Source organism: Marmota marmota, unplaced genomic scaffold (genome assembly GCF_001458135.2).
Source record: "Marmota marmota marmota unplaced genomic scaffold, marMar, whole genome shotgun sequence".
In the NCBI taxonomy this organism is placed as follows: Eukaryota; Metazoa; Chordata; class Mammalia; order Rodentia; family Sciuridae; genus Marmota; species Marmota marmota.
Window position 1 is genome coordinate 14,808,873 of NW_026000240.1, and position 21,434 is coordinate 14,830,306.

At 39.3% G+C, this 21,434-nt stretch overlaps 1 protein-coding gene across 5 annotated transcripts in view; it reads left to right on the forward strand.

Annotated features, from left to right (window-relative positions):
• The window catches only part of Rsrc1 (arginine and serine rich coiled-coil 1), a 365,450-nt gene that overhangs the window by 339,727 nt on the left and 4,289 nt on the right, over positions 1-21,434 (forward strand). For all 5 annotated transcript variants that reach the window (XM_048794678.1, XM_015486940.2, XM_015486941.2 and 2 more), the window contains one exon: positions 17,678-17,784. In XM_048794678.1, coding sequence (XP_048650635.1) covers positions 17,678-17,784 — 107 coding nt within the window. The remainder of the gene's footprint in view (positions 1-17,677; positions 17,785-21,434) is intronic.

The following is a 21,434-nucleotide window of genomic DNA, read 5'->3' on the forward strand; positions in this document are numbered from 1 at the left end:
AAAGCTTCGTTTTGCAAAATTAGAGTTGGAGAACAATAATCTGGTACCAATGCACTGAATAAAAACACAAGAATTGCTCGATTTTGAATGTTGTTTTTCACCACCAAATCAACATGCCTGTCAGATTCTTTAATAAGTGCTTAGAGAAAAGTGATTTTGATTACTCCATGCCATACAACTCAAAGTTGATTATTTACCATAACATGGACTCACTGTCCCAGTGGGTATTACAGCAGGTAGAACACAGCCTGAAAGTAAAAGGTATCTGTCTTGGCTTTCTAGCTCTGCCACCCCCTGCCTGCCTGTTTCTCTTTATTCTCTTCATCACAGACCTCCAGGAGACATATTAGGATCCATGCCCATCCCTTTTCTCTCCCCAGGAGGCCCCGTGCCTGCTGTTGAGCCCTCTTTCTCCTTAGACTTCCTCCTTTCTGCACCATCTCTCTGCTTGCACTCGCTGCTGACCTTCCCCATCTTCATTGACTGCTGGGAGTCCATCCATCCGACAGGAGCATCTTCATCTCCACCACCTGTACTTCTATTAGCTGGTGGATTGGGAGGGACTTGCTCCTGCCCTCTTCCCCCCTCCTGCTCTCCATTCACTTTAACATTGTTGGTGCTTGCCTGTCTCTCTCAGCAACAGGACAAGCATGCTCTAGCGTCTGCCATCTCTAGAAAACTCTCAGGCCTGCAGTCATTGTTCCATGTTTCTGATACCCTTCCAGCCTGCTTCTTCCTTCTCCAAGGTTTTTACTGCCTTTCATTCACTTTTTAAAAATATACAGCTTATTGAGATATACTATAGATATACTATGGAATTCACCCACTGAAAGTCTGTGATATAGTGGTTTAACACGCTTAAATAGATGTGTGGCCATCACCACAATGAATTGTAGAACATCTTCACCACCTTCAGAGGAAACCCTGTGTCTCCCCCAGCCGTAGGTGGCCACTGGCCTCCCTGTCTCTGGTAGCTGGCCTGTCTCACACAGGTGGCAAGTCCCACACCCCATTTTTCTTCTATATGTTGGTTATTTTAAATACTTGCTCTTTCATATAAATTTGATAATGAGTTTTTCAAGTGTTGCTAAATAAATAATTAAATAGACTGACCAACTGAAAGAGCAGGACTTTAATAAAAATTACATTGATTCTATAGATTGATTTGGTAAAAAAAAATTATCTCTTAATGATGTGGGGTCTTTTTACCCTTGAACATGATATAGCTGTGCATACATTTTTAAATCTTCTTTAGGGCCTATTAGTAAACTTTTACAATTTTCCTCCTAGGAGATTGGCACATCATTTGTTGGGCTCATTCCTTTATGCCTTAGGTCTTTATGCCATTAAGATGGGTATCCTTTTCACAATCACACTTTCTGTTCATGGCTGATATGCAGAAATGCAGTTGAATTTTGAATATTGATCTCATAACCAACAAACTGTTAGTTGCTTTTTGTTGAGTTTTTGTTTCTTTCTTCCCCATTGTTTCGAGGGGGGGGTTGTTTTGTTTTTTAATTTTTTCCTTCTTTTTTGGTGTCTTTTTTTTCTTATTACTACAGTGGCTAGAATTGCCAATGCCTAATAGAAATGGTGGTCAAAAAGGAGGTTTCACATATCTCCATTAAGTGTCATATTTGGCTTATTTGTTTTGGGTTTAGTTGGGTTTTTTTGTTTTTGATAGATTTCCTTTTTTTAAGACCAGAGGTGTTTTCTAGTTTGTCTTAATCAAATAAATGCTGCATTTTGTCCCGGCTTCAGTGTTTCAGCTCATTGTTCTCTTTTGGTCAGAAAGTGTCATGAAGTCCACTGCTTCACCCTCACAAGCTGAACTGCCGCCCTACGACAGGCCCAGTCATCACACTCCTGGCTCCATTGTTCACAAACAGATCCTGTATGTTTGTGCACATGGGCACTCTCACTCTTTTTGCATCTGCATTCATGACTTGCAACTTGCTTCTGTAACTTTTTCTGGACTATTCCTTCCTGGGTTTAGAAGGAATATTATGATAGTTAAATGAGATAGGAAGTTGATTTTGTAACACCAAAATTTTTTTTTCCTTGAAATTTTGATGGAATTCTGTAAAAGCTTCTCAGTTTGGTATTTATAAAAAGGTTTTTTTGCAAATGATTCGATTTCTGTATGTATTAAGGGACTGCTAGCACTGCTCACTCCATTCTTCATCTCAGTGGCACTTACTCCCTGTGATCCCACTGTAATCTCTGTTCAGCTCAGCAGTGTACTAGAGAACCTCATCCTCGAGTCCAGAACCTGAAGTTTTTGCTCTCCCACCTCCCTCTCTAGGGCACCTGCACATCGGCATCACTCCATTAACACGGCTTTGGCCCTGACCGCCACTGCGAGCTAGTCTGCACCTCAGGGCGTGGCTCCTCCTTTTCCACCTCTCAGCTTGCTCAACCCAGCTGACCACCCAGCTGATTTTCTGATAGTCCTCTTTTTTCTCTACTCAGTCTTGAGATCCTTTGAGAACTCAGTCCTCTTCTGTCTCTGTATATTCTTCTTAGGTGAATCTACTATTTTGCACTGGTATAATGCCTTATAGACACTTGATACTTCCAAATTTGTTCTTGGCCCAGATCTCACGTGAACTCCCCACTTGGAAATCTGGTGTGTATAGCTGTAGGTCACCTAGAGAGAGAATGCATATAAAGCGGAGGAAAGGGCCAAGATTGAGCCTGGGGTTCACTAGCCAGTATAGGAAAATGAGGAATTTGACATGAGAGTCAAAGTCTGACTTCGCAGACTTTGCAGTCAGCAGTCATTTGCAGTGGGTACTAGCTCAGTAAGTGTATTTACTACATGGATTTGCCATAGGCAGCAAAAGACACTGAAACTTTTCTTCTAAATTCACTTTCTGAGGGGGCTGGGGCTGGGGCTCAGTGGTAGAGAATTTGCCTAGCATGTGTGAGGCGCTGGGTTCGAGCCTCAGCACCACATAAAAACAAATAAATTAAGGTATTGTGTCTAACTAAAACTAAAAACAAAATTTAAAAAAATAAAATAAATCCACTTTCTGAGTATTGGGGTCAGATGGCCTTTTGATGTGTGTGATAGTAACTGCTTCAGGCACTTGTTTTGCTGTCTGTTTGCCATCTAAGTGCTTCTGGGTATTGACCTCAGATCCACCTGGCTGCAGCTCCAGCCCTGGGTCAGCCTATGACACCTGATGAAGTGCTGAAAATTAATTGTGAGTTTGCTGTGGTTTCATTTTCGTGGGTATATTCTCAGTGCCAACATTGTTAGGTGATAGTTTTTGATATTGAATAAGTCCAGGTAGGCCTGAAAGTGTGCTGTACATTCATACACAAGTATATATGAGTGAAATTCATATTGACAGCCAGTCAGTTGCAGGGTGGGGTTGTGTTCCTTCATTCTTTATTGGATTAAAGTGGCATTTTATCCAACAAAAGTCGTGTTCCTAGCTGTTCAGCTATAGGTGCTACAAGCTCGTGAATATTTTTAAGAGATTTTAGCTTTTTCCACTTATATGGCCCGTTGTCAATTTCTGCTCAGGTTTCATGACATTATGGAATGGTTGCCACTAGCACTGCCCAATCTCCGTTCCCCGTCCTCAGAACACTAGTTGCCTGTTGTCGGTTGGCATGGAGTCCTAAGAATTGAAATGTGTGAAGTGTTGATAGAACCTCATGCCTTGGGCTGCTGTCCTCCCCTCCCCCACCCCATCACTGACAGACTTGTTCAATCTGCCATCTTGCCACTTTGCCTTCTTGGACTGCCTCCTTTGCCTCCAGTTTCAGAGCTCTTGTCCTACCTTCTCCCAGGTTTTAGCACTCACCAGTCCTGATCTTTCTATCATATCAGTTCCCATATCCTAGGTCTTTCCTTCCTGTCAGTCCTATAAGATCCTGTTCTCTTCCTTCCTGAAGAGCACCCCTGACTGGAAATCATATCTGCACTTAGCCTGTCCCTGTTACCTTCCTCTGAAGAACAGAGCATCATGCAAGATTTGCCCAGGATGATTCAATTCATGGTGAAGCTAGAATCTAGAGCATAATTGTCAGTCCTCCCACCTGTAAACAGAACTGGGCTTGCCTATTATTTTGCAAGTTCATGACTTAAAGCATTGCTATTTTTCATCAAAGAACACTATTAGCAGAAGGAAACTAGTGATTAATATTAATATTGTTTGGTTCCTATAATTGATTTCCCTCAAAGTTGCTGAGGGATGGACTGAAATACGTCCATTTCCCATTTGTTAATTCCTTCATTTCTTTGTGTATACTCTACTCTGCTCCTTATCTTACTGAAGGGCTCTGTGTGTCTCAGTTTAATCCAGCAAAAGTGAGGATTGGGTATGGTTTGCTTTACTGATACCATATTATATTCAAAATTGGTTAAAATATGGAAATTTTTTTCCATTTTTGGAAAGGGTCTGATTATCTCAATGTAGATTTCCAGTTGAAAAGTTGGCTGTCCTTTTTTTCTTAGAGTAGAATTGTTCAAATGAAATCATTAGGTTATCTCACCAAAATATTTTAATTTAATAATTATACAGCTATGCATACAGTTTATAGCTCTTATTATCATTTAATATTCATAACATTGTCCAAGAGATGTGAAGCTTATCAAAAGTTAGCAACAATAAATTAGACCCAATAAGAATCCTTCATATTCTGTGATTCCACCTGATCAACTGTATTTCCTCATACAGAAACACAGGGTCTGCCCTACCTTAATAACAAAGATCATGCAGTGTTTGGGGTTTTTCTTGAGTAAAAGCAACAATCTTATTTGCATTTCTTTGAAGGAAAAAGCTGAAATGAGAACAGATGATTGGAAAAATGACTGACAGATGAGGAGAGACTCTAACCGCAGATTTCAGGATTTAATTTAGGATGTGTGGGTGCGACTTCTCAAATGAGAATTTGAAAAATGGAGATTTTTGTCTATTTGACTTGGGGTCTCTGTGCCCAGCTGTGTGCCCTGGTCAAGAATTTCTCCAGTGCATGCTCCCCGTGATGCCTAGAGGTGGTGGGGAAGAAGTGCGGAGGCTGGAGAAGGGTGTCCAGCATGGGGAGACCAAAGTAACAAGTTCTAGTACTCTGCAGAACAGAGGGAGGACTGTGGTTCACAATAGCCTGCCTGCTCCACATATGAACAGCTAGAAGAAGGGGCTTAGAGTCTCTACACACAAAGTAACAATGCAGAGGTGGGACCTTAACTTCCCTGATTGGATCAGTACATGTGATAGACATGTATTTTGTTGTTTGTTTCTTTGGGTGTTGGGTATTGAGCCCAGCGGTACTATATCATGGAGCTACATTCCCAGTCCTTTATAGTTTTTATTTTGGAATGGCCTTGCTAAGTTGCAGAGGCTGGCCTCAAACTTGCCATCTTCTGCCTCAGCCTCCCAAGTTACTGGGATTACAAGCAAGCATGTACTACTGTGCCTGGCTGTATATATGTATTGAAATATCACACTGTACCCTATTAATACATATTATTATGTGTCAATCAAAGACATTTTTTAATGTTTAAAGAGATAGAAATGTTAACCACCCTGATTTGATTATTATACTCTGTATATGTATCAGATTTTTCACAGTGTACCCAGTAAATTTCTACAACTAAAATATTTTTAAAATGTATGAATCTGTGCATTCATTCACCTTTGGTTCTTTAGAGTCCCTCTAGTATGCCTTCTCTACCAGCCTGTCTGACTTTTTCTATCATCAGAGACACCTGAATAAATTTACTCTCTACTCCCCACCAGAAAAAAAAATTTAAAAACACTTATCATCACCATGTTTTAGTCATTTAGACCATTATCATCTTGCATGGCAGTTCCTTTATAACACAGTGGAAATATGGCTCAGTTGTTGGTTCTGAAACCAGAATTAAAATTTGCAGTAGCAGCATCTCTTTGTGATAAATAACATCTTTACAACTTGATCAGTTCCCAAAAACTTTATAAAGTTGACTTAAGTAATAAACAGTGGTTTTTTAATTTTAAGTATTATATTTTAATTATTATACTCCAAATACATTTGGAGATCACCTCATTTTATTAATCACTTATTTCAACTCATTCCTGATGCTTCCTTCTACTGTGCCAAAGAGAAGACTAGAGTCGGCACATGCACATATATGCATTCAAGAAAAGTGTCCCAGGCTTTTATTACTTCTCATTTCCACCTTGTTGGTTTTCAAGTTTCAACACTTTTTTTTTTCAAAGAAATAAGGATTTAAGGGCTGGGGAAGTAGCTCAGTGGCAGAGTACTTGCTTAGCAGGCATGAGGCCCTGGGTTCCATCCTCAGCACCACAAAAATAAATAGACAAATAAGAATTAAAACTTGAGACAATTATCCTAGATAAAGAACCAAGTGTGAAATTTCAGTTACTCTGTTTTTACTAGTTTTTCTACCCTTGCAAATGTTTATGAAATATTTATAATAGCCGCTGTGAAAATTTTATTTTCTCTAATTTGTTAAAAAAAAGTGTAACTTTAGTACAATGATGTATTACATTTTTCATGAAAAATCATGAAGATATCTCTATATTTGAACCTAATGTCAATATAAATTTGTGAGGTCTTATTTTTCTATTAATACCTATATTTTGTAATGTATGTGATATGTTTTATATATGTTTGTCATAGATACATTTGACTTCATTTATATATTCACAGAGATTTATAGAGAGGCATTAAAAAACAGGCATAGTCAGTTAGTTATATATAAAGGTTATTGAGGATGCAACGATATAAAAGATAGAAGAACCTAGTAATTGCCTTTAAGATCAGAGCACAAAGCATTAGTTTGGATTTTACAAGGCCAGCCAGCAACAAAAGAGCAGTAATTTATGAGCTCAGCGTAAAAGAATAGCATAATTGCATTAAAAATTAATGCTAATGAACACTAAAATGGGGAAGGTGGGTATGATGAAAGTTTGTATTCATCTTTCCTGGTTTGAATGATGGCTAGTGGCTTGATTAATGGCTTAATTTCTATCAATTAGCGGGGAAAAATCTCCTGCGAGACAAGGGTAAATTGAGCATTGAATTACATATCTTGCTTTTGTGTGCTAAGAAAAAAGAGCTGCGTATCTCTGATATTAGCCACAGTGACAAATGTGGTGTGCCCCGCGATGTCTGCATTAGCTCTCCTGACAGGCGAGTTGTGTGTGGTTATGGGGTGTTTGGAGATGGTTGGCAGACAGCATTCGCTGTGAGCTCCTTAGAAACACACAACTCTTCCATTTACAGAATTTTAATTAGAGTCAGTAAGAATTCTAGAATTAAAGTGGACAGCAAACAGCAACTGCAGATTCTGTGTTCAGACCTACTAATCTAGAATATCTCAAAGTATCTTCCTTTCTTTCCCTCTGTTAAAATAAGCAAACTTCCAGCCGCTCTAGTTTTGCTGGAATTGTTATTTCTTCCCACTCTGTTACAGTGGATTTCACTGCCTAGCTTTATTGTGTCTGAAACAAAATGTAAGGCAGTGGTCTATAGGGTTGTTCTGCATAGTGGTTGTTGGTTCAGCCCAATTCACAGATATTCTAGCTTTTGTAATTGCAGTTGCTACATAGCAAATAACCAACTACTTGGCTTTGAAAATACCCTACTTTGGTTGTTTGCTAGTTTTCTAGAAACTGTATTTTTAAAATTTATTTTTAAGGGTTTATATATATGTATATTTGGGGCGGGGGGGGGGGTGCTGGGGATTGAACCAAGGTCCTTGTGTATTTGAGGCAAGCACTCTACCAACTGAGCTAAATCCCCAACCCTAGAATGTAATATATTTAAAATTTTTTTCAAACGTGATTCTGAAAATATAGGTCTGTGATCTAGCTCAAGATAATGCAAGAGAACACAAGACTTCTCTCCACATGACACTTGCTCCGTTATGCTATGCTGAATGGAGAGGCATTAAAATGCAGATGCAAAACAGCACTAAGAACACTGCTATTTCTAGTAAATGAATGGGATGGGAGAATAATTTGTTGCTTGGAGAGAGTAAGCAGAGAATTTATTTGACTAGGAAATGATGACTGGATCACAATTCAGAGACTGGGTCCCAGTTCTGCCACCAGCCAGCCATATGGCCTTGGCCAAGTTGCTTAGCAGCCTCAGTTTCTCATCTTCATGGGGAGAACAATCGGTTCACCTCTTGCCCTTACGATAGAGAAACTAGGCAGTTCCCTGGAAATGCTTAGCAAGTGTCCAAGGGTAAGTCCCTCTTTATTTTTTTTAATATTTATTTTTTAGTTGTAGTTGGACACAATACCTTTATTTATTTATTTATTTTTATGTGGTGCTGCGGATCCAACCCAGGGCCTTGCGTGTGCTAGGTGAGCACTGTACCACTGAGCCCCAGCCCCAGCCCGGTAACTCCCTCTTGCTGCTCCTTTTATTGCTTCTTCTACCAGAACAGCTCACCTGGCTTTTTTTTAAACAACCATTTAAATGAAAAATTGGCCTCTGACCTTCCCCATTAGAAAGGCATTAAAAATAATGAACAAAATGAAAATTTCTGTGGACTGATTGAGCATGGTGGTACACACCTGTCATCCCAGCTGCTTTGGAGGCTGAAGCAGCCTCATACAGCTAGTGAGACCCTGCCTTAAAAAAAAAAAAAAAAAAAATGGCTAGGGGTGTAGCTCAATTGTAAAGCACCACTGGGTTCAATTCCCAGTACCAGAAAAAAGCAAATTTCTGTGGACCTGCCAACACTGGGCAGAAACACATTGGCTATGAATTGCGGTCTCTGTTACTGTGAGCAGTTTGTTGCAGACATCCATGAGGAAGTGGCAGAACCTCTCTCTCGGGCCACTGTCACCTATCGGCTGAACACCACTCTCCTCAGCCCATGGCATTTAGTGGAGCTGGGGGGCTTCATGTCTCAGTGGCCAAGAGGCCTGGAATGGGCCTTTCGTGTCTTCTCAGAGATGTGCATGGCCTGTCCCATGTCCTCCACTCCCTGTCCCCATGCTGACCATGTCATGGTACACAAGAGATGTGTGAGCCAAAGCTAGCCACTAGCCTGGCTACCAGCTTTACACCAACCTGTCAGAAAGTTGTATATTCACACTTCTTAGCTGGCTTCGTAGTACTAAATAGCTATTGCTTGTTAAGTGCTTTTAATAGTTGGCCCTGCACTGAGCTCGGGTCTCACCTCAGAGTTTCACAGGGCAGCTGCAGAGGAGCCACAGTGTCAGGGAGCTCTTTCCTGGGCACCTTACCTTGTTAGTGTCCTTTAACTTTCATGTAGTTGACAAATGAATATGGGCTGCTTGCTAAGTCACAGCACCCTTGGCTAAATTCTGGAGGTTAAACCAGGAGGAAGTTACTGCCAGGGTGAGAGGCATACCAAGGCCACTGGTGTAGGGAAGAGGCAAGGAGGGCATCATCAGAAGCGGGCCTAGGGATGCTTCAGCAAGGCAGGGTGCTGGGTTACGAGTTTGCTTGGCCTGGATGCCTAGCTCACTTGCACTTATTGGAATGGGTGGTCAAAATTCTTTCAGTGGCACAGTCACCTCAGATTATTCCTGTCACTTAATCTGACATGGTAAACTATTCAGGGTGAGTTGGTCTTGGACCCATCCGAGGGGGCTATTAGGAGAGACGCCTGAGAGTCTCAGCATCTGTTATAACACAATAGCCCTGTAGCTGAGTTTCTGCATGACTAACAAGCTAGACCTGTTCCACCTAAGGAGTTTCCTAGTCTTTCAATTTATTTGTGGTATCTGTTCTAGAAATCGGTTCCCAGGGTATTGGTCCTGTGAATAACCTTAGAAGTTGGGATTGGATAGATATATAATGCACACTTTGTAGAACTTTCAAAAGAAATATTGAAAATGTTATTTTTTAAAAGGAAAGAAATAGTTGTGTTTTCTTACAATTTGTGTCCATGAGAAATTGTTCTGATAACTTTAGAATTCAGGTAAGATTTATGAGATATTTTGTTTGCATGTAAATGTTATTAAGTAGCATACAAGTCTCTTGTTACTGGCACTTTACACTTCTTGTAAAGCAATTGAAAATGCTTTACATTTCAAAGGATTTTTTTAAGTATATATGTTGTATGACCAAAAGGAATTTAATAGGTGTTTCCATTCTTGACCAAAATTTGAGTCAAGTTAATCTGAAAATAAGATAATCTTTTGTATTATTCATGTATTCGTAGCAATATTATTAGTATATAATTTTTTTTCCTGGAAGAGTATATCATAAGAAACTCAATAACTGGGGCCAACTGACCCAAATTCTCTGTAACATAAAATGCATTTTAACTTTGGGGAAATTCATAAAATATTAATATTTGAGAGGAGTCAGTTGAGTATGAGACCTTTGTGTTCAAGTTATCTTTCATTAAACTCCTGGACATTGCATCTTGTGCAGTAGCGCCATCTGCTGTCATGAACACAGAATTGCTATGAGAGGGGGCTGGTTTATGTTCACAGGCCGCCCATGCACTACAGATGAAAATGTCTTTTCAAATGAAAAGTTTACATTAGGCCACATCATCTTTACTTAGTAATTTTAAATTTGTACGCTAGTTGATAGTATTTTAAAACAAACCCTGTAAGTGTTATAACATGAAAATGATTGTCAAATATAACTTGAAGTAGCAGGAAAGCCTCGTCATTAGTGATATAACATCAATAGTAACTAATAAGACACTTGACTTTAATTTTTTATCACAAAAAAAACAAAATTATTTTTTATTCAGTGAGTTAGTATTGATTTTTTATTTTGGTCTCAAATGACAAGGCTTTCTGATTTTTTTTTTATTGTGAAATGCATATCTCTTCTGACATCTGACAAACAGCATACAAAAGTCCTTTTATTTACCAGTAATATGTTTGTAAAAAGTTGTTAAGTGCAAATGAATGTGTTTCCTCCCTTTTTACATGTCAACGTCGTAAACCAACGTTGTAAACCAACCGGTAGTCTTGATTCTCCCCCAAACTTGGGTATGTGTCTTTATTTACTTCATGGCTGGGGCTTAAAAATACTTTTGTAGGCTGAGTGTGTGTGCAGAGCATCCTGGCATTGGTACAATACTTCTAAACAAACCTGCGTGTGTAACTTAAGAGACTGAACTTAAAACAACACAATGCATGTTATTGATGTGTGTTTTCTGCCTCCTACAGTGACGGGCCATACTCAGGACACACGATTGCAGACATTGACACGAGGACTTTGAGTACAAAGCAACCAATGTCTGTTGTTTTCAGACAACATATTGCTAAGCCGTTATAAGGCCAAAAATGTGAATCTCCCTTGAGTCTTTCAAATTCTAATTCAAACGTTACTCTTACCACCAGGAAGACGGTCCCCACACTGAGAGATAAAAGCTGTGCTGGCTTATTTCCACATGCAGTCAGGCAGACCCGCTTACTCTTCTCTGCCCTGTCACTTAGTCCTGAGGTGATTTTCAGAGAAGCCCAGAGATAATGCTGTGCTCTCTAATCTTTCCCCTTCTTCCCTCTGATTTCTGCACTACTGTTTTAATAAGCACACTGGCCATTTGGACAGCTTCTGTAGCAACACATTTATTAGGAGATGGTCGTATTTCCAAATTTAAAGCCATAAACACTACAAACTTTAGACATCAGTACAGTTTTGTGAGTTCACCTCTGACATTAAATACTAATGATGTTGCTTTGCACATCCAGATGGGAGTATGCTAGAGAAAAAATCCAAGATGTCCACATCTGAATTGATACATAGACATCATCCTGAGATCAGAAATAATGTCTTTTGGTTGGGAATCAGTGATGGGGAAGTAATCCTGCTGGCACAGCTAATCGGAACCCAGCCAAGCAAAGCTTTTTTTCACACTGACGAGGAAGTAGCATCAGATGGAATGGTGCCCTGTCTGTCATATCAACAGCACTACCCGTGTGGTAAATTTTAAAACCACCCACTGGTAAGGGAGTGTTGGCAGTGATCAGAGCCGGGCAGAGCCCTCGTCCCCATGCTCAGCATGTGCACAGGGAAAGCCCTGAGTGTGTGGAGCATTGGCCCTCTGGGCACTTTGCCCAGCTTGCAGTTGTGTAGACAACACTGTCTTTTAGTGGTGGTGCATCGGTTGCAGCAGCCGCATCCCAGCATGCCATGCACAACTCCCCACCTGAGGAGAGACCAGACACAACTGCAAAGGAGCTGCCTAAATCATGATTTGTGATTGGACAGAAGTTAAGACAAAGACTTTTAAGAAAATATTAATTCTTATTGAACCTAGATTATCAAATTTATTATTTTTTATGTTGGTCTCTATAGCAGCATTTAACCTTCTCAGCTTAGAGCTACTGAGATGTAAGTATTGCTTTGCAGCCTAAATCCCAAAATTGGTAGGTGATTTAGCCGTGCATACGATGGCTCCTATGTATTCGTATCAGCTCAGAGAGAGTGTTAGCAGTTTTTCTGCCCAGCTAACATAAACAAGAAGATTCAAAAATAGAAAATGATGTATGCACATGGCTGCTGATTAAGCACTGTGATAGCAAAAGACTTGAAATGACTCAGTTAATTGGGCATTAGTAGCAAAAACTACCATAAAAATACATTGCTACGCAGATGCAAAATACAATGATGACATCTCTAAGCTGCTACAGAGTTATAGTGAAAAAAGTTATACATATAAGAGTGTGGTAAACAAATTTTGTATAGTAAGAAGAGAAAGTATACTTATATTTTCAGAAATAAACAATGGAAAGATAATTTTAAACTTAATAACAATGATTACCTATGGATTGGAGCAAGAGCTGGAGCCATGGAATATGAAAAGAAACCTAGATCTCTGCATGATGATATTTTAAGTTTGAACTAAACATTATTGTTTTTTTCAATTAAAAAACAAACATTAGGGGCTGGGGTTGTAGCTCAGCGGTAGAGCACTCACCTAGCACAGGGGAGGCCCTGGTTTCGATCCTCAGCACCACATAAAAAATAAGTAAATAAAATAAAGGCATTGTGTCCAACTACAACTAAAAAATACTTTTAAAAAAATCATTATCACCAAGCAAGACCTAAAAAATCAAAACAAATTAAACAAACAAACCTACATCAAATTTCTAGCATAATTGCGAGAATTGGGAGGGCTAAGGCAGAAGGATCACAAGTTCAAGGCCAGCCTCAGCAACTTAGCAAGGTCCTAAGCAACTTAATGAGACCCTGTCTCCAAATAAAAAAGAAAAAGGCTGGGGATGTAGCCCAGTGGTGAAGTGCCCTGGATTCAGTCCCTAGTATTGCCAAAGAAAATTATACCGTGTTAATAAATCTGTTGCCAGTATCAATGATTATCTTGTTATTTGAAACTAATACATATTCACAAGGAAAAACAAATGAGTACTTTCGATTGTGTTATTAAGACCTAAGATTTTTAGAGTAGCAGAAAAATATGTAAATTTAAAAGACTATGAATCCTCTGATCTTTGGTTGGTTGGCAGTATCAGCATGAACTCATATTTATTCTTCTGCTTTGAAAGTATATATCTTATCCCACCCCTAGGAAGACTCAGGAGCAATGGCGGTTCAGTAGCAGTGACACCCTCCATGCCAGGTCTGAATGTCATTCCCCATCAAAAGGAGTCCAGGCTCTTCAGAGCAATGGCTCATTTCAGGGCTGGGGCAAGAAATTAAGAGGATTCTGGGTTGTGTTGCCACACCTTGTAACTACCAGGGATCAGGCACCACTTGGAGCATTTCAAGCACCAACATGGGGAACTACTTACTGAGGACTGAAATATAGTGGGCCTATAAATATTCTGAATTCATAGTGGTTGTTTTTGATCATGTCCAGACCAAAATTGATTTTTAAAAAAGGGAAAGAATCAAGCCTTTCTTATGACTTTTATGACTTTTCTATATAGGCTGTATTTCAGGGCCACCAAATAGGATAAGCTCTTCATTACAGAAGAGTCAGAGCTGATAAAGGCAGGAACAATACTAGAATTAGAAAGCTACCATTTTACAGCCTCTAATGAAATAATTGATCTGAGAACCAAACATCGACATTACTGGAACCATTAAGTGAAATTTTGATGAATTTTATGGTGGAGGCTCAGGCTGGTCAATCTTTTTTTTTAATTTTATTTTTATTCTAATTTGCTATATATGACGACAGAATGTGTTACAATTCATATTACACATAGAGAGCACGTTTTTCATATCTCTGATTGTACACAAAGTATATTCACACCATTCATGTCTTCATACATGTACTTAGGGTAATTATGTCCATCTCATTCCACCATCTTTTTTACACCCCTTGCTCTCTCCCTTCCCCTCCCTCCCCTTTGCCCTATCTAGAATAACAAATAACCCAATCAATAAATGGGCAAAGGAACTAAGCAGACACTTCTCAGAAGTGATATACAATCAATCAACCAACAAATATATGAAAAAGTGTTCAACATCTCTAGCTATTAGAGAAATGCAAATCAGACTACTCTAAGATTTCATCTCACTTCAGTCAGAAAGGCAGCTATTAAGAATACAAACAACAATAAGTGTTGGTGAGGATGTGGGGGAAAAGGTACACTCATACATTGCTGGTAGGACTACAAAATGGTGCAGCCAATATGGAAAGCAGTATGAAGATTCCTTGGAAAACTTGGAATAGAACTACATTTGACCTGGCTATCCCACTCCTTAGTCTATACCCAAAGGACTTAAAAACAGCATACTACAGGGACACAGCCACATCAATGTTTATTGCCCCACAATTCACAACAGCTAAAGCGTGGAACCAACCTAGATGCCTTTCAGTAGATGAATGGATAAAGAAATTGTGGTATATATACACAATGGAATATTACTCAGCAACAAAAGAATAAAATCATGACATTTGCAGGTAAATGGATGGAGTTGGAGAATATAATTCTAAGTGAAGTTAGCCAAACTCAAAAAAACAAATGCCTAATGTTTTCTCTGATATAAGGAGTCTGATTCATAGTGGAGTAGGGAGGGGAAGCACTAGAAGATTAGACGAACTCTGGTCAATCTTAACATCACTAAGAGTGGGAGAAGCACCAGCTAGTGGGACATGTGGGGACTTAAGCTGTGGCTCCCACAGTATGTTTTTGACCAAAGGAAATTGAACCTGAATGCTTTCCATAATAGGTTAAATGATCCTTTGAGATAAAGTCAATCAGATCCACAATACAGGACATTGAGTGGAACAATCCAGTTCCTTGGACCAGTATATGGCTGTGAAAGAGAAGCATGGTACACTGTATATAGTAGAAAGGAACTGAAGGTGTGAGGGGCATACTCCTTGTTTGTACCCCAGTTCACATGAGTTGAGTGAAGACTCTGCTAGACAGTCATTCACATTTTGCATGGATGTGTTATAGTATGTCCAAATGTGAAAATGATACTACAGATAGGTTGTCAAAGTCCTTATCTGTTAGCAATACCAACCAAGGTACTTAAGGGTAACAGCATGACATGAGTCTCAAGAGAAAAAGTTCTTATTATAGCTTAACTATAATATAATGTCTTTTCATCCAGTTAATTTTTTTCTTTTCTTTCTGTTTATTTTGCTTGTTCATTTGTTTGCTCTTACTGGTGCATTATAGTTGTACATAAAAATTGGGTTCATTTTGACATAATTATGTATGTCCCTCCCCTCCTCTGTCCCCCCCTCCTCCTCCTCCTCCTCTATTCTACTGATCTACCTTGCACTCATTAGTATGTTTTTTTCTCTTTTAATTTTTTTATTAGTTGCTCAAAACATTACAATGATCAGTATGTTTTTAATTGATGCTTTATAGCCATACATAAAGATGGAATTCACAGTGGTATATTTATACACGCACATAGCATATTTTTTTCTCTTTCCTGTCCCTTCACCCTCCATCTCCTCCTAATCCACTGATCTTCCTTCTATCTTTATGAACCCACCACCACCAACACCACTTTCTGTTTTTTTATTTTGATCTAGCTTCCACATATGAGAGAACATCTGACCCTTGATTTTCTCAAATGGTTTTTTTTTTTTCTTAGCATGATGTTCTCCAGTTCCATTCATTTACCAAAAAATGCCATAATTTTATCCTACTTTATGGCCGAATAGAACTCCATTGTGTATGTATACCTCATTTTCTTTATCCATTCATCCACTGACAGGCACCTGGGCTGGTTACATAACTTGGGTGTTGTGAATTGCACTGCTATAAATATTGATATGCCCTTATCACTATAGTATGCTAATTTTAGTTCTTTTAGAGAAATACGAAAGAGTGGGATATCTGGGTCATACAGTGGTTCCATTTCTAAGTTTTTTTTTTTTCTTTTTGAGGAATTTCCATGTGCTTTCCAGAGTGGCTGTACTAGTCTGCAGTCCCACTAATAATGTATGAGTGTCCCTTCCCCCACATCCTTGTCAGCATTTATATTATGGCTGCCACAAATGACTAGAGTGAGATGAAATCTCAATGTAGTTTTGATATACATTTCCCTAACTGGTAAGAATGTTGAGGGCTGGGGTTATAGCTCAGTTGTAGAGCGCTTGCCTTGTACATGTGAGGCTCTGGGTTCGATCCTCAGTACCACATAAAAATAAATAAAATAAATAAAGATATTGTGTCCATCTTAAAAAAAAAGAATGTTGAACATTTTTTCATGCATTTGTTGGCCATTTGTGTTTCTCCTTTTGAGAAGTGTCTGTTTACTTCTTTTGCCCATTTTATTATTGTGGGTATTTTGAGTGTGTGTGTGTGTGTGTGTGTGTGTTTTAAGTCTTCAAGTTTTATATATTCTGGTCATTGATCCCCTAACTGAAGAGTAGCTTGCAAAAATCTTCTCCCATTCTGTAGGCTCTCTCTTCAAAATTATTTATCATTTCCTTTACTGTGCAGAAGCTTTTAATTTGATACTGTCCCACTCAATTAAATTCTTGTTTTTATTTCTTAAGCATTAGGGGTCTTGCTAAGGAAATCAACACCTGTGCCACTATGTTGAATTGTTTAGCTCATGTTTTCTTCTAGCAGTTGCAGAATTTCTTCTCTAATTCCTAAATCTTTGGTAGACTTTCATTTGACTTTTGTGTGAGGTAAGAGATAGGGATCTAGTTTCATTTTTCTACATATGGATATCCAGGTTTCCCAGCATCATTTGTTTAAAAGGCTATATTTTCTCTAACATATATTTTTGGCACCTTTGTCAAGTACCAGGTGGCTATCTCTGTGTGTGTTTGCGACTTCTGTTCCACTAGTCTTCATGCCTGTTTTGGTGGCCAATACCATGCTGTTTTTGTAATTACAGCTCTGTAGTATAATTTGAGATCAGGTATTGGGATGCCTCCTATATCACTCTTCTTGATCAGGATTGCTTTGACTTTCTGGGTCTCTTATTTTTCCAAATGAATTTTGGAACTGATTTTTCTAGTTCTGTGAAGAATGTCATTAGTATTTTAATGAGAAATCTGTATATTGCTTTTGGTAGTCTGGCCATTTTGACAATAGTAGTTCTGCCCATCCATGAATGTGGGAGGTCTTTTCATCTTGTGTTTCTTCAGTTTCTTTCTTCAGTGTTCTATAGTTTTCATTATAAATGTCTTCCACCTTCTTTGTTAAATTAATTTCCAATAGAGTTACTTCATAGAAAGAAAGAGCATTGCTTAAGTATAGTATTGACAAGCTTACACCAAAATACACTAATATTACATCCTTTCTTCTAGACCAAGCCACCTTGGGAGAACAAGTAAAACGAGTGAAAGAAATTGAAGCCATTGAAAGTGATTCTTTCATCCAGCAGACATTCAGATCAAGTAAGGAAATCAGAAAGGTAAGCCCACACAAGCATTGAGTTGGCCTGACTCCAGCCCAGGAGGGCCTCAGTCTTGGCTGTGAGTGCTGCTTATTGCAGGTTAAGGAGGGCCAGAGTAAATCACTGAATTCAGGGCAAGATTAGCCCATGCAGAAGCAGAGAGCACAAATGGATCTGATGTGTATTTTAAATTTTCCAAAGAAGACAAAGATGTTAGAAGATGGTTCTGAAACAGTCATATGCATTTCATGAACATAGCAGTTTTCTTTTCAAATGTATACATCTTTTTTTTAAATTGACATTCCCAGAAAAAGTTAGGAAAGGACTTTAAATCATGAAACTATTACCCCAACAGTAGCACGTATCTGTTTTTTGTCCTGAGGTACTTCACTCAGCTCCAGTTAAAGGACTTTTGAACTACATTTTGCTTCTGTTGAGTTTTCCATATATTCATTCTCTCATTAGTAAGGATAGATTTAGAAATTTACAATCCTTTACTAGAAAAAGATTCTGGAAAAAACAAATAGTATTTAATAATGTTAATATAAAGAAGATATGGCTACCCCCTATTCTAAAATAGTGCATGTGTGCAGATGTACTAACAGCTGTATAATACCTTGATGACGAATGTAATAATTCATTTTTTTCCTCTGATATTAGAAATTAACTAGTGATGTTTAGAGAGAGATGACATACATGTTTGCAAATATCCATTATTATCCCCTCAAAATACATTTTTTCAAGATGAAGTTATTTATTTAAGATTATATTGTTTAATATGTTTCCAAAGTTATCTGCCAAAACCATTGTGCCAACTCAAATTCCACCCAAAGTGCAAGGTGCCTCTGCTTCTGTGCTGGTCTGCAGGCTCTCAGGCGCTCCCATCTCACTCTTTCTGACCTGGTGGGCACCTTTGCCATCACAGGTGAGGTGGAAGTTTTTATTTCCACACACTCTTGAAGTCATCCCTCCAGAAGATGTGAGTTGGGCATGCGTGCCCCCACAGGGCCAGGTGCTGCAGAGCCACAGTCCCCATGCTGTCGAGGGGTGGATCATCTTTGGCTTCTGGTGATTAACTGTTGCACCTCCTAAACCTGCAACTGTGAAATGGACACTCATAGCTACAGTCACCCATCTTACTTAACACATTACTTTTGCATATTGTAAGGACCTTCATCTGTCCTAATAGAATTACTGTAATTTATTTTTAAATTTGCTCTTCTGGTATCTGTTTCCTGAAACTCCCTTGACTTCTCAGTTCATACTGGACTCTGTTCTAATCAGCTAGCATTTTCTCTTCATGGAAATGTTTACTCCTCTATATTTAATATACTGTCTTTTCTTCTAAATGACTTTTTCCTATTTGACCCAATAATATTTCACTTTAAACTTATTTTTAATTCAGTGCCTCTCCTTCAGGAAAGTGTGCTTTGAAAGGTAAGAAGTGGTGTCAACAGGAGAACACACCAGAAAGCCTCAGAATGGCATTTGCCTTGGTGGAGGTACAGTCTGGAGTCTCAGCCATCCGGCTGAGTGCCCACACTTCCAAATGACCAGAAGACCAGTGATAGGCAAACAGTAGCATCTAAAAAAGAGCTGAAATGCTCATGTCTGCAGTGTTTACCAAGGATTCAAGGTGCCCAAGAAGGTGAATTGTGTATCAGGAGATGATTAGCAAAGAGAAGTGAGGACCTCAAGGATGGATGCAGATCATGGGGAACATGTCAGGCTGTCCCTAGTGCATGGCAAGATAACTTTGAGGACTGCTGTCCACTCATTCCTCTTGTGGACAGTTCATTCATGGGTGTGAGGTCCATGTCTCTGAAGAAGGCTGCTCTGTGCTGGCTGCCCCTCAGCTGGCACAGTCATTCTAAAGCTGGGCAAATTCCACTAATCAAGCTAGGGAGCTGATACCAAAAGCGTTCCAGACACTGTGTCCTGTGACATGTTTATCTAACTAGTTTAACTTTCTGAAAGCATTTCTTTGGCCTGAGTAGACAGGGGATCTGATAGTTCCTGATGTATCCTTAACTTTAGGAGCCAGGATACAGCTTGTTTCCAAACTGCTGTTTGGTGTCAGTTATTCAAGCCTCAGGTCCTATCTCTGGCAGATAGCCCATCTGTGCGCTAGAGGGGGCTCAAGAGCCGAGGCCCTGTGAGCTTCTGTCCTCAGCTTGAAGTACCTTGTAAAGCCGAATTTTTCAAACTGAACCACCAGGTGGCAGTGTCACCCAAATCCAGAAGTTTCCTGGGCCCCATTTTGAGGTTTTATAATCAAGGCAAAATTTTCTTCTACATTTTTCTTCACTTAAATAAAAAGGCTATTCATGATTATCCCCACATTTTTAAACTGCATGTTGTTAAATAATAATGTCCACGTTCTGATTCTAGCCTTTGAGAGCTTCACTTTGTATGTTTATATGTACTTCTCAGAAATAATTGTTGATGTACCCCACAGGCAAACACAGAATGAGATGAACCTGACATACGATAGGCTGTTGTCTCTCCATTTGAAGAGCAGGGCTCCATGGATTTGGCATCTAGAATAGCAGCACTCCACCTCTTATCTAGGCTGTTCAGCATGGAAGCTATTAGCTCAGCGGTGGGAGCATTGCTGAGCCATGTTACATGGAGACTCTGTAGCTCGCAGACCACACAGACGGCTAAGCGCTGACCTCCCACCTTGCTGGGTTGCCACACTTCCTTCCCCAAGCACAACTCTGAGCTTTGTGGTTAGATATCCCCAGTGGTATGAGGGTCAAGATATCATTAAGGCCATGAACTCCTGGACGCAGTGTTTGGAAGAATAAAAAATGTTTGAAACCTGGAGTTGGGAGTGCAGGTGTTCATTCCAAACTGTAAGAGCTGCCAAACCAAGACTTCTAAAGAACCTTACTGTGAATGTTTCAGATATATATGATGCTGTGGTGTGCACACAGTGGTAGAAAGTGGACACACTGTCACTTCACGGTCACCTCTCCTGCGTACTTGCTCTGGGGCCTAAAATCTGCTCATTGCATGAGTCCCCTATAGTATAGCTTTGTATGTTTTTGCTCTCATGTGGACTCAGATGGTCACCTGTGGTCACTTGCTTTCAGCCTAAAGAAGTTCCTTTATATTTTTTGTATGTCGGGTCTGCTGGAAGACTCTCAATTTTATTCTGAGAATGCCTTTATTTTCTACCTCTGCTGTTGAATAATAGTGATGTTAGATACAGAGCTCTTGGTCATCGCTCCTGGCTGGGTACTTTGGACACACTGTCTGATTACTTCGGTACCTACTAATTCAGTTGAGAAGTCTGCCTTACTGTTGTGGGGATCCTTTGTAAGTGACACTTTCCTCCTGCTGCTCTCAAGATTTTCTTCTTGTTTTCAACTTCCAGTATTTTTACTATAACATGTTGGTGGGTCTCTTTGTGGTTACCCTAATTTGAATATGTAGACATACCTAGAATTAATTATAAATTTGCACTATAACATACCTGAATTTATTATTCTTCAATAAATTCTGGAAAGTTGCAGTTATTATTTCTTTGAATATTTTTCCTTGTGCCTTCTCTGCAGTCCTCTGGTAATATCATGTGAGTGTTGGGGTGCTGATGGCATCTATATTTTCCATGTTTCTCTGAAGTTGTCTTTTTTGTTGTTGTTTTTTGTACTAGGGATTGA